General features: G+C 40.1%; 1 protein-coding gene across 2 annotated transcripts in view; it reads right to left on the bottom strand.

The window, feature by feature from the left end:
• Positions 1 to 629: 629 nt before the first annotated feature.
• samd4a (sterile alpha motif domain containing 4A) overlaps positions 630 to 14757 on the bottom strand; it is a 68629-nt gene continuing 54501 nt past the window's right edge. For both annotated transcript variants that reach the window (XM_039601879.1, XM_039601906.1), the window contains 3 exons: positions 12841 to 12967; positions 10310 to 10393; positions 630 to 3698 (listed from right to left, as the gene is read on the bottom strand). In XM_039601879.1, coding sequence (XP_039457813.1) covers positions 3670 to 3698; positions 10310 to 10393; positions 12841 to 12967 — 240 coding nt within the window. In that variant the 3' untranslated portion in view covers positions 630 to 3669. The remainder of the gene's footprint in view (positions 3699 to 10309; positions 10394 to 12840; positions 12968 to 14757) is intronic.

The following is a 14757-nucleotide window of genomic DNA, read 5'->3' as shown; positions in this document are numbered from 1 at the left end:
GCAAGCCGCACTGCTGCACAGCCACCAACACTAATACAAACACGCCACTCAATGGATGTAACACATAGAAGTAGCGCCCCACTCCAAGTATGCCATAGTACTGTGTACTCAGCTGTTTTTTTGTCGTCGTTGTTGTTGTTGTTGTTGTTGTTGAGCGCCACAGACAGGAAATGGCCAGAAAGCACTGATGATTGGACTGATACATAGTTGAATGTGGTCTCGGGTCTTTTCATTAGATTTGTCCACAGTGAGAAAACTGTAGAGCAATGCCACCTTTACAAGCGGCATACGCAGAAACTTTGAAGCCTCACTCTCCCAAACAGAACTCAAAGAAAGACATGGCCTGCAAGGCCCGCAATGGACCCATCTACCTCCTGTTCTCACACACACACACTACAACAACACTTTTTTTTCGTATGCTAAAAACAAGAGAAACTTTCTAATTGACCATGGATTGATGTATCTGAAGGACCAGTTCTTGATCTCGGCTTCAAATTAAAAAACAAAACAAAAACAAAAACATCTTAACATGACATGACAGATACAAATAAGATTGTAGTTCATCAACAGCAAGAAAAAAAAAGAAAAAGAAAAAAAAGAAAGAAAAAAAAAACAGTCCACAATAACTATGTTAATATTTGAGATGTACTTATGGTCACCAGCCATAACATGTTAATACATATGGTATTTTAAATAATATTACACCCACATGAGCATCACCTCTGCAACAACAACAAAAAGAAAGGAAAAAAGAATAAATAGTAGTTTCTACTTTAAGTACTGATTCATATGGCAGTGACACTGAAAGAGTCTGAATGTGATGACATCCTGATGCTGCCCGTCAGCGAGGGGCACCAACAAACAATGACCACGTCAAAGGTACGGCATCCACTCGGGGCTGAAACAGGTTTGTGTCCCACTCACGCTTTGGTGGAACCTTTGTTCACAAACACGACTCAGTGTGGATTAAGAGTGTGTGTTTTGCTCCTGTACTCCGAGTAAAACCTGAAGCGTCCATCAGGGTCATAGCGACCAGACTACATGCATACCATCACACACACTTTATCATGTGTGTGTGCACAGATCCAGACTGCAGTGTTGAGCTGCCATCACGAGATCTGAAGCCATGCTCAGCCGGCCAGGATGAGAATGGGCTGCAGAGAGGTGCCACATCAGAATTTATGCATGTTTTTGTCTTTATAAAGTCCCACACTCAGAGAGTGTTTTTAATTCTGTTCTCCCAAACATACCACTGGTTTCTACTTATGTAGTGACCGATATAACTAATGGCAATGGACAGCAATTTTAAAAAGCCTGGAAAGGAACCTTAGTAATTAGTTAAACTAATCAAATCAGAAACCAGTCTGAAGATTTCAAATTGCTAGTTGTTATTGGCCAGAGTCATTCTGATTCTAATGTCATCGTAATCAACAGATTATGTTTCCAGGAAGGTTTGAGAAACATTTGAAAAGTGATTTTAAAAAAAAGAAAAAAAAAGAAGAAGAACTAAAACATGCACAAAGTCTTGTATGGCCACTGAACTGTGTGTGTGGGATACTTCAGATCAGGCGGTATTTCCAACCTTTAGACAGGTCAATGAGAGGCATCAGAAGCTTCTTTTTTTTTTCTCTCTGGGTACATCAGTCTGTCTGTCCAGCAAGGCTGTGACGCTACAGTCGAGAACGAGTGTCCGTCTGCTCCGTTTGATCCGGCTCCAAACCAAAGCATCGTTGCTCGAGCCTTGAACATTTGGATTGTAGTGTCTCACATTATCATATCAAGTGCAGGATACAAAGGAAATATGACAGAATTGCAAGAAACTATACTAAACAATAATAATAACAATAATAATAATAATAATAACAATAATAATAATAATAATGATGATGATAATACTAATGATGATAAACCTCAAAGCTGACCTTTCAGGTTGAGGACTCGCATGCTGGGTTGAAAGCAGCACAGAAAGGATTTAACCTAACCAGCTTACTTCAATATAAATCTAATCCTATAAAGTTTAGATTCCAGGCACAAAACAACTGAGGATAAATATTAAGACACACACAATAACCATGAGATTAGAATAAAAACAGAAATATTTTCATATGATGTAGGCCTGCACTGACAGAACTGACAGAAGGCCAAGATACACAAGCAACCAACCAGCTTTGATATTTGCCCAAATGTTCACCGATGAGTTTTTATTGTTCTGCTGGCGTCTTTAGTGCCTGTGTCTCCCTGGACTTCAGCATCTGTACCGCCATGACTGCAACTGGCCAGCAGATGGAGGTAAGCACTAATGAGATCTCAGGGAAAACTTCCCTTCATGGATTGACAGTGTTTCATTTCTCCAATGTTGCAATCCTCTCAGGAAAAGAAAAAAAAAAAAGATCTGAGTGGAAACTAAATCTGCCCCCCATTGCTTCTGACACCTTCTCCACTCTACATTTCACAATCTTCCCTTAGTTTTAACATGCAGCTTAAGCATATTCCTCTGTTTTAGAAAAATAACTAACCCCCAGTATCTGTGCCAAATCCACTTCCTGCTACACTCACTCGCATGAACAGACTAAGGGCACGATCAGACGTGACATCATCTTCCTCCGTTGTCTCCAGCCAATCAAAGGTCCTGCCTCTGATGTCTCTCTCCTTTAAACATCCTCTTCCCTTTCTAGTATCACTTCAGCTTGGTTCTTTCTTCTACTACTTTCTGTGTCTCCCTCCACATCCCCCTTCTTCCTCGTATCCCTCTCCATGCTACCTCCATCTCTTTCAAGTTCCCATCTCGTTCTCTCTCCATTAATATTCAGGCCAACACGTCTTTCTTGTTGGCTGCCAAAATAAAGAATAAGGCATGGTGATTGTAAACTAATGTGATGGCTACTTGTGGAAGCTTGTAGAAAGCCAGAATATATTCTGTATATCTACAGAATATATTATGCAAATCATACCTGAAATTCATAAATGTTTCTGTACCCTCTGAAAGTAGCATCATAATGTAAACAATAAATACATACAATAGAAAGGAAAAGGTTTGTTGCCACCCAGTACTGAGCAAGACGCCTTCTTGAGCTCTCCAAGAAACCGTCCTGGACACTGTGATCCTGCTGAAACCAGTCTGGAAAATCCCAAGCTTCCTTTTTGCATCCCTGTGGCTCTGCTCATCTCATCATGTTTTGGGTCTGAGGTACTGTTATGATCTGAAAGATGCCACAAGCTGTGGTCAATGTGCAGGAACCAGACGATGTAGGGGAGAGAAAGTCTCACTGAGCCCTGATCCAAAGCCCAGCATCTCTCTTCTGCTGAGGCTAACTGGACTGCTTCTGGCAGTCTCTCCATGGGAAGGGCGGGGTGGGGGGCGGGGACAAGGGGGAAAGTTTGCACACTTTCCAGGCCGTGTTCGGTGCCTTCCATTCTTCTCACTCACATACAGGTGACTGTGAGCGTGCTACCCGAGCAGGAAGTGTATTTTTCCAGCCCGTTGGACGGTGCCAGTGTGATCCGTTTGATGGTCAACTCTCTAGTGTGTCTTGGATCCCGCCCGGTCCTTTGGTTGAGCTCTACCATTGGCTACAGGGAGAGGGAACGGAAGGGCTGGTGACCTCAAGGTGATGGTGAGAGAGCTCCCCAAACCTGCGCCGTCCTGCTGCTCTCACTCAGGTCCTCAGCTCATATTGTTGATGTGCGATCTGCACCATCTAAAGAAGAACAGAGGCATCACAGTTTAAGTCAGCAATGACTTTATTAACACTGACAGACAGAGTGAGTGTGGAATCAAAGGTGCAAATGAAGGCAGTCCTGACTCCTCAGGCCCCCACCACTACCATTTCCTGTTCCCTGTTTATCACCAAAGTTTGCCAAGATAAACTTCAGCTTATGAGTTGGACACAAAACTGTATGGCCAAAATGTAACAGCAGATAGCTGCCCCTCCTTGAGCATGGTTCTACTGGAGGTTTCTTCCTGTTGAAATGAAGATTTGCTTCCCATTGTTACCAGGTGTTTGCGCATGGGAGGTCGGTTGATGGTTGTTTTTTTTCTGTATTAGTGTAGGGTCTTTGCAATATAAAGTGCCTGGAGATAAAAAAGATTTGAATAACAGAGACTCTGATGGGGTTTAGGAGCTGTTACGTTCCAATTTGTTTCTAACCCTGAAGCACAAAACAAAACTAAATAATAAAACAGGAAACACAACATTTGAGAAAACATGACATTACATTAATAAGGAACCATTGGTTGGACAGAAGTATCTTGTGACGGGCTGATGTAACTTCATGTTTCTGTACTTGTCTCAATTGTCTTCCTGCATAACATACATATATATGTGTACATATACACAGATGCATACATCTCTATATCGATATCTATATCTGTCTCTCGATATCTCTCTCTCTTATACACACACACATATATATACATATCTATATCTATCTATCTATATATCTATATCTATATATATATATACACATATATATATAGACATATATAGATATAGATATAGACATATATAGATATATATATAGACATATATAGATATATATATAGACATATATATAGATAGATAGATAGATATAGAGATAGATAGAGATAGATAGATAGATATAGACAGATATATGTATATATATATATATCTGTCTGTCTATATATATCTATCTATATATCTCTATATCTCTATCTATCTATCTCTATCTATCTATCTATCTATCTGTCTGTCTGTCTATATATATATATATATATATGTGTGTCAGTACAATTTCTATAGAAATCAAACCACTCTAGCTATGAACACATAGCTATGCCCCTCCATCCTCTTAATCCCTCTACTAAATGCATTTTTAAAAAAAAGCCATTTGACTTCTTATGTGTACCAAATCTAATTCTGATCCGGCTACTTGTGTAGTGGAGCTTGTGACTCTGGGCTATGAATAATATGAATAATGATGTCATCTCATTTGAACTGAAAGCATGAAGCTTTGCTAACTCGGTGAACAGCAAGGGGGCTAGGCCCCACACTGTCATGGTGAGAGAACAACACATCTGTCAAAATACTGATAGAGCCTTTCAGAGGAAAACAACAGTCTGACACCTGCTGCTGCTGGTTTGGCTGAGGAAGAAAACATTATCAAGCTGCACACCAGTGGAGATTTCTAATTCAACGAGAAAAAAAAAAAAGAAAAAGAGAAAAAGAAAAAGGGTTAGGGCTAATGTCCTCGCATGCTGCTGTTTAATAGTGTCGCAAAGGGGAGAATATACTGCATTAAACAAAACTATGACGGTGTAAAGTGGACAGAGACTGTCACTGATGACGGGATGAATGACTTGCGTTTGGGTTTTTGCTTCAGACCTGCAAATTGTCTCCTGGCAGACACACAAAAGCCACCTGCTCTTTATGTATGGTTTCATTGTGTTGTAACAGATTAACACACACCTGGTCTCAACCTGAATATCAAATTAATATACCTGCTGCGGAGCTCAAGTTTGTTTTAAGTGCTGTTTGTCTGGTAACAGCAAGATTACAAAAAAAGCCAAAAACAAAACAACCATGCTAAGTCACTGCTATTAATTAATGCGTCAGAGCGGAAACACTTTATGACGCTAGTGATGCATCAGTATTTTATGTGGACGACATTTGATAGCCAAACTGATGCTGTGTTTCCTGTTGTACACTGAATTGACTTGAATTCTGGTTTTATTTCTAAAACACCAAATTACAACCACTGATGCTGTGTTTCCTGTTGTACACTGAATTTGGTAACTGTGGGAAGGAAAAACTCCCTGTTAACAGGAAGAAACCCAGGCAAAACCAGGCTCAGGGAGGGGCAGCTATCCTTGTATTTTGTTTTATAATTGACCCAACTTTAAGCCCGGGCTTGTTAAAGTAACACTGGCTTAAGCAGCTTGATGGAAGTGTGTACACTTTTGCATTTTTTCAGTGCAATTCTACTTTGTGCAGTTTGGGAATATACATCATGACAAATGGAGAAGGAACACTTGTCGAGAGGCAGCTTAATCAGAGTTCATTTTAGTCCAGGCTGTCTAAAAAAAGGCCATCTGTATACCAGAAGTCAGCATATTTTTCCATATGCCATCAAACATTTTAGGTCACTTCCTGTGGTTTGAGTTAAGTTACCAAGTTATGTTTCTCAAGCTATACACAACCAGCTTGATAGTCATGTGTCAGAAAATAGGAAAAAAAGGTAAAAATTCTGATATAGAGAGCATTTTGATTTATTTAATTTTTAAAGGTCGATGCACTCGTTCGTTTTGATACACCAGTTCTGCTATACATAAACATACACACACAAACACACAGAGCAGCATAAAGCAACACTTGTCCATCGTTCTGTGCTGAGCACTGAGAAGCACTGTCTTCACTTCAGCTGAGTTTTGGCCACGAGACTAAAACTCACTGTACATACGAGTATAGTTTCCACAACCAGGTCAACAACAGTCTGACTCGATTAAGGTCTCGTCCACTACAGTCCTGTACAGTACTGACACATTTACAAGCTCATTTCATGTACAAGACATGGCTTCTTTTTTTTTTTTTAGATCAGCATTTTAAGCCCCACATCATTATAAACTTTTTTTTTTTTTAAAAAGCTGTTCATATTTTTAGAATATGCATTTACATGTATTATTAGGCATCAATTAAACATAATGTTTACAGCAACACGCATGCTAAACTACAGTATTGATTGACTAGATCAGCCATCCCTGAACTTCAGACTGCCAACTCCCTAAAACTAAATGTTACATTTTAATAGAAAGAGATCCTCTCGCCATTAGAATCTCAGACCAAAAGGATTAGCATTGGATTTGTTTATTTATTTATTTATTTATTATGTAGTCCTATTTTTTATTTTAAAATGTTAAAACCTTATAAAAAATAACAATTTATGGTAAACAACATTTTCTAGCAGAGCTGTCTTACTTCAGCAGGCCACTAGGAGGCTGTGGCCCACAGTTCAGGAATCAATGAGTTAGACAGATCAAAAAGTCACATCGCTCCAAATTGCACAGCAGCTCATATCTGATAATATACTGGCGAAAGCTGCTGCTAAAACTAGCGCTTTTTATACTGTGGTTATTCCATTTATCTCCCTCGTCTTAAATGTACTTGCCTTTACTGCTGCCAGAGTCGCTGTCAGTTTCCCAACTTAGCATTTTTTTTGGACCTACCTTGCCAGATTTAAACATCAAAATCAAAAGCATCTGAAAACTCCTTGTTGTGTTCCAACAAGTCTGGAGTCAAAATCTAAAGCTCTAAAAGTTAACAGTGTTGGGAGGGGTCAATCAGGTCCTACATCAATGTTAAAATCAATTGAGGAGATCAAGCCATAGTAAGACACCAGCTTTCTGACTGTGACAGAATCTGAGAAAGAGCCAGGGGCGATTCTAGGATCAGAGCTTTGGGGGTGCTGAGCACCCAGAGAGCTGCCCAGCCAGGCAAGATAAACTTTATTCGTCACGATGAGACTTCTTCCCTGTGTCTCTCAGTCCCTGCATCCTTAAATGTCTCCAGTTGTCCCGAGTTCTCTATGACTGTCTCCTTGGTGCATTTAAACCCCTATTCCTCCCTGTCCTCGTCGTCTGTTGTCCTCGTCTCCGTTATCAGTCATCATAATTTTACCATCTCTGTGCAAGTCTGCAAATTTCTTTCTTAAATCATATGATTCTTAGATTCAACAAGTCTCTCTGTGCCTGGGTCCTCATCACAAAACATGACATCACTGTTTTGTACATTTTAACACAATTTAATCCCCATATTTGTGAAAGAAAAGCAAAACACTTTTTTGAAAAGTCTGTAACAAAACCATCAAATCAAAGATAAAGGTTATTTAAATGCTGCAAAAGAAGAATGGATTGGAATAAAAAAATACATATCCTAACCTTAATTACTGGGGGAGGATAATGAATGATGCTCATAGTGAGTAAAAAGTAAACTGAGTGCATTTTTTGGACAGAGATTCACTTTTAATGTGTATGTATAATATAATACAGATACATAAAAAAACACAAACCCAAAACAGAATAAATTATTACAAATAAAAATCTTTACTGCAGATACTAAATTTACTAATTTAATAATACTAATTTTGTGTTGTAATATTTAATCGGGTTCATGCTTTCATAGTGGTACTTGGGAGACTTGACATTTTTATCAGGTGGTACACACTGTAAAAAGTTTGAGAAACACTGATAAGTTAAGTGTATGTGTGCTTTTGGAAAACATTTAAAGCTGCAGTACAGAATCTTTGAAACAAGCTAGCTTAAAAAACATTTTTAGAATATAAACAGATCACTCTGCTTCTCTTTACAGCTCCTCACTCCACCAGGGCTCTGTTTGGCACTTTCTGATAGTGCACAAATGTGGTGCACGTACTGCAGCAGTCATACAGACAACTGGACGGTCCAAAAGTTAGCCTACCTATTACTGGCTGAGGTTTTAGTAGAATTGTGGCTGAACCACATAAAAATATATCATTAATTTTAATCTCCCCAATCAATGATAATGTTATGTTGGAATGTTGTTAAAGAGGGTCAAAAGTGTTTCAACCTAGTTTGTTTTGCAGATTCTGTATAGCAGCTTTAATATAGGGAGAACGCAACTTCCTGATTGTATGAGTAAAATCAGGTTTTTTATCTTTGTCAGTTTAACAGTTTGTTGTGCCTGTCACTATTCCCTGTCTGTTTTCTTACCTGGTTCTTCGTGACCTTGTACTTTCTCCTCACATTCCCCTCTTTCCTCTCTCCCTCTTTGGACTGACAATCATACACAAATAGATTGTATTCAATTAGATGAAAAATTACATTAATATGAAAAAATACTATTAAGATCACTAACAAAAAGTCCTCTCTCAGTTTACTTTCAACCAAAAGGAAAATAACCAAACCACATGAACATCTAATAAAAGATTTAAATATTGAAATACTGATCCAACATTATTCTTGATTGACGGATCATTTGATTTTACACTTTTACCTGAATGTGGCTCCTTTTTTGAAAAACTTCCTTTATCTATTATGAACCTGGCTGTCTCTCTGTACAAACACACACACACACACACACACACACACACACACACACACACACACACACACACACACACACACACACACACACACACACACACACACACACACACACACACACACACACACACACACACACACACACACACACACACACACACACAACAGTTGTTATAAGGTTAATGAGCATTCGGTCAGTTAGCTAGTTAGTATCCATTTAAAACAGGACAGTGGTAACAACAGTAGGCTACGGACAATTTTAAGTTTTAGATTTTAAATAGGCTATATATATTTCAATGGGAGCAACAGGACGGTCAGATGTCGCTGATTTTACTACAGTATAGGACGGACTGCAGTGTTGAAAACAAGTTTTCAACACTGCAGGTTACCTGGGTGTAATGTTTTTCAGCTAAAAGGAAACATGGCCTGACTCCTACCTAACTATATAAAGAGTAACTGAAGGTTAAATGCAGCTAATATGTTCTGTTTTAAGCCAGGCACTTACACCTCCGCTCCGCTGCGTCTCAGCCACCATCGCTCTGGCAGCAACGGTGCTAGAGCCAGAGTAGGGGAACAGCGAGCTGGAACAAACCATTTTGGGAGGGAGGGGGGGTATCTATACTTTTGTTGTTAAAATGTTATGTCTCAACCAAGCACTGTATGCTTTTTATATTTTTAGCAGTGTGTCGCACAAACAGCAAATATTGTCAAAAAAAGTAAGAAATCTTTGGGGGTGCTTTGATTCATTTTGGGGGTGCTGAAGCACCCCCAAAAATGGGCTAAAATCGCCCCTGGAAAGAGCAAAAGTGTGCTGCTTACTATTTATGTACAAATTCTCATATGATAGAAACAGAATAGATAGTATTGCACACAAACAGGTTATTGCTTCCTGTGTCAAAAACAGAACATGACCTGAACATGATAAGAAAATAACAACGCCAGCTAACTGAGCCGGTCGCTTAAAATGTCTTACATGAAAATCTGTGATTGGATTCATCAAGTGCTTCTTTAGATCAGAGGAGAAACAGGGAACTTTGACAGCCACTGCAACCACCAACTACAATCCACTTTATGAGCTTTAAGGGAAGGTTTAATGCTGCACTGCACTGGAAATTTCACAGCTTTCATTGGGCAACGTTATATTATTGATTATGCAGCTTATTAGAGCACTTCCTTTATAAAAGGCTCTTGTTCTTGTCCTCAGCCAAACTCTAAGCTTTTCATATCACAGCATTGTATTTTACAGTTAAATATGAGGATCAGTGAAAAACATACCTCCCAAGGCGTGTTCGGTCATACTCAAACACAAAGACTCAAGGCGATTATTGATGTCTGGCTCTGTCACTGGTAACTGAAGATCTGTGCAGATACAAAAACATATTGAAATCAAGAACAACAGTGAAAATATCAAGCACAAACAGATGACGTGAACTTGACTTCCTGAAGGAAGCAATTTATTAAAAATTTTTTTTATAAATTTTAAAAAAGAGATATGTTGTAGATCTAGCATGCTAACCCAAGGGCCTGTGCGTTAGCAAATTTTGTGTCTAGCAGCCTAAATAGGAACCTAGCAACCACTTCAAACCATTTAGTCCCTAGCTGAGTCTCCAACAGACTGGGCAGTGAAAATCTCTTTTGGAAAGAGAGACAAGCAGAGTTAGGCCCAGTAGTCTGCACTGGGCTATTTATAGGGTCCAAATCCCTACCATCACCCCTTCTTCCCCCACACCCCACCAACCCCCTGTGTACAGACTTACAGCTACACACACGCTGGAAAGAAGAAAAAACAAAACCATCCAATCATCTAACATACACTTATTTCTTTATCCTCCACCACTTTTTTTGTCATTTAATGATGAACCTTATTCAAATGTTGGCAAAGAGAAAGGCACATCAGACAGAGAGTGTGGTTGGAGGGGTGAGGGATGTACAGCCTTTCACATCAGTTACCCTGGCCAGACACAGCTTTAATCACCCTTGAGAGCAACTTATGTGTGCATGACTCTGCAGAGTTGTCAAAGATGGAGAGAAGGGGGGAGGAGGGGAAAACAGAGAGAGGGGAATCTAAGAAAGAAAGTGAATGAGTGAGAGAGGGAAGGAAAGCGGGCCAGGGAGCCCCATCCTCACTGCACAAAGAGCCTCATTGTGAGACTCCTCTTACTCTTTCCTCCCTTCCAGCCTCCATCTCTTCCTCTCTCACATAGCCTCAATTTCTCCCTCCACCTAATTTTCCTCCTCTCGTTTGTTTTTTTTTAAATCTGTTTTTCCTCTTCATTCTAAAATAGGGTTATTTCTGTCACAGCTTGTCCATAGAAATGGTAAATACTCTGTACTTGTATATTGCCTTTAAAGCTTAGCCATGGCCCCTCCTATTACTGTCCACTGTTAGTGACAAGTAGCAATCAGCAGAGGCTACTACAGGTCACTTTGCTTGGCTCCCGCGGTTACAGTGACTGGTGCACACATGGACATTACAGGCGGGCCTTCAGGTCCCAGCTCAGATTGTCAACTTAGGTTAAAGCAGTGCTGGGGTATGACACACAGCTGAGGGGCACTGAGGGTTTATGGTGTTAGGAGCATCATTTTATTGGATGGATTTGGAGTTGAACAAAATACCCTCTTTGTCTCACTCAGGAGTTTCTTGATGTGTTTGGTAACCCAGAGCTAGTTCAGAAAACAGCGGATAGTTTGTACAACGACAGAGGTGTCCACAAGAAGATGGCATACACTGAGGTTGTTTAACTGAGTATCTTTCATTTTCCAAGCATTAAAAACATTTTTGCTGAAGAAACATATGGGCCCAGACCACTTCTTCACAGTCTCAGCTGTGCCAAGTGAAAGCATTTACACTGGTCTGTGCCTGGGCTGATGGTGGACCAGGTTTTGCCCTGAGAGCTGCAGGCCTTAATGTCAGCACAGAGCAGGGACCCGTGTCCCTTGGTAGTGAAGTCCACAAAATGAGTGAAATTGGAACTTCAGTCCCCAGAAGTCATAAGGAAAGTACACGGGTGCAGAGAGTAGTCTTACAGTAACAGACTTGATGATATAACTCATTTTTGACAAGCATGTGAAAGGAGAAAAGTAATCAACCAACAAAATAGCATAAAAACTGCTTGGGTATGTAATATAATGCAACTCCGCTACTAACACTTCAATATGTGTGCTGCAGAAATGATCCTTCATGGTAATGTGACCAGGGTGGCACCATTTGCTGTTAATAAAAGCAGCAAGCGCTGCCCCTCCTTCCTTGCACCTCTTAAATTTGGTTCTGCTTGCCAGGAAGCATCTGAAAACAGTGAGTGGTAATGATGAGATCCAGGGTCTTTCATGCAGCAGTGTTTTTGTGAAACCCATAATATTCGATGCTCAAGGAAAAAATTACTTAGTTTCTCACTATGTTTTATATTCTAGTAACCTCTGATACCCCATGAGGGAAAAACAAGAGATGTGTGTCCCTTTCTTCAACAGCCTCTGTTGTCTGGAGTCAGACAAATGTCTTGTTTCTATCTCTGTACTACGTCTCTTCCACCAAACTTCTGCTGAGGTGTCAGCTCTTGTTCTGCTCGCCTGCTCATACATATAATCTGCTGGTTTCTGGCATAAATAACTGAGTGCTGATTTGCTTGGCAACAGTACGATGTTTAAATGAAGACAGTAATAGCGTCATTTAAAAAAACAAAACAAAAAACAAAGAGCATAGGCAGAGATGGCAAAGTTCCAGAAAGTCCTGAGCAGCAGGAAAAAAATAAAAAAAATAAAAACTATGAAATGGCTAGAAAAAAACCCAACAGGCTGCATGTACTTACCAGCTTGTTGGAACGTGACCATGGTTTGTGGTGTGGTGTGAACTGGTAGGGAACGTGTCCTCTGGACTGAGCTGTGGGTCCGACTGGGCATGCTGTTACTTCCTCCAGGATTGGCAAACCATGGACCCTGAGGAGAACATTTCAAGATTACATAGCAGAGAATGTGCAATGATACCCAAAGTCTCAGTCTGGTGGAAATGGGTTTAAAATTTGTACAAAAGTTTTTGCTTCTGCTCTCAAAATGTAGTAAACTAAAATGTTCACAAAAACTGCTCAATCACTATCAGGACATTGCCAGAAAAAAAAAAGGGAAAATTTTTTTTGTAACTTCACATTATTACGAATGAATGTGCAGCTGGGGTGCACGACAAATGATTTTTGTTTTTTTTCCCTTTTGTGATACAAGGAAAGTTAGTTTTGAGAATTTCCTGCTTTATTTGAAGTGAACAGTACCAGTCCATAAGCATGGACTTCAGAATTTACACTGGCCTGTGGATTATGTAGTTAAGATTAAATAGAGAAATGTAATAGGCAAGAATCTAATTTCTTCATTATAATTCAATGCACAAATTACAAGACCAAAGATTCTGCTCCAACTTCCCTACCGTTCCCCACATCAGTGCTTTGGCTAAAACCTTGGCTGTATCCCAATTCAGGGTCTGCAGCCTTAAAGGCCGCATTTTAAGGCCAATTACGTCACAGCGACGCGCCAAAGGCTGTCCCAATTCAAAGGCTGCTCAAAATGCGGCCCTCAAATGCGTCCTTCATTTCCCTGAATTTTAAGGACGTGGCGGTGTAGACTTCGTGGCCCCACATATCCCACAATTCATAGCGCGGCAGTGGGTGTGGATAATTTTGCCGCAGACGGCAGAAGCGGAGCGGCCGAAGAGTAAACTGTTAAAAGTAAGTACTGAATAATATGTCACTTATTTATGTGCAAATGTTGAATAATGGAGAACATTAAAACGTTACTGTTGGCCACATGTCGGCAAAGTTATGTGACATTAGCGATGTTTGTACTTTCAGCGTTTACTTGGTTTTAAAGCCTTTACTTTAAAATATACGCCGTTCGATAGTTGACTTTAATCTTACAGAGAATGTGATGATTTTATGCGCAATTAAAGTCAGTCATATATCCGCAAACACAACAAGCTGAAAGTCAGTGAATGCTGCTCGGTTTGCAGTCCTGAATATCACGGCACAAGCAGGATTCACTGCACTGTTAATGTTAGCTATGTTATATTGCTGCCTCTGTTCGGTGGTGTCGAGCCAAACGGACTTTAACGTGTGTTTGAACGAGCTGACGGTTCACTCGTTACGCTGAAAGAAAGATGCTTTAATCACAGGAGTCACACATGTGTCCACTGTACCATCTGGGAACTCTTCTTGTTTAGCACCCGTAATAACACAAACACTAAATCCTCCTTCTCTTGTGCTGTTTTGTAGCAGTGTATACACCTGAGACTGTCACCTGTCTGTCTGTCCTGCACTCTCTCTCCGTTTCTTTCTCTCTGATTGTGGAATAAAAGTATGAACATGTATTTATAAGTTACACTTGTGTTTGAATCCTGCAGCTTATCACACATTTGATTTCCACGTGTGACGACTGCAAGTGTCCAGAGTGAGGACAGACTGAGGGACCCACTGCTGCACATCATCTGTGAGGCTTTGCACCCCTGATGATCCACCAGGACAAACTCAGCAGTGTGTGAGGAAGAGGAGGAGGAAGAGCCAGCAGCAGCTGACAGATGGAGAGAATAGACAGACTGCTCTCTGTTTGTGAAGGACTACTAGAAAAGTTTAAAATAACTAATTGTCTGTCCTGAATCAGGCTTATTAGGTAATGTTCAAATAATTTTATCATTCCAGTGTTTTCAGTGTGGGAGAAAGTACTCAGAGCCTTCAAGTTAAACACTA

The sequence above is a fragment of the Oreochromis aureus genome, linkage group 1, assembly GCF_013358895.1.
Source record: "Oreochromis aureus strain Israel breed Guangdong linkage group 1, ZZ_aureus, whole genome shotgun sequence".
NCBI lineage: Eukaryota > Metazoa > Chordata > Actinopteri > Cichliformes > Cichlidae > Oreochromis > Oreochromis aureus.
This window is presented reverse-complemented; position numbering and strand designations above follow the sequence as displayed.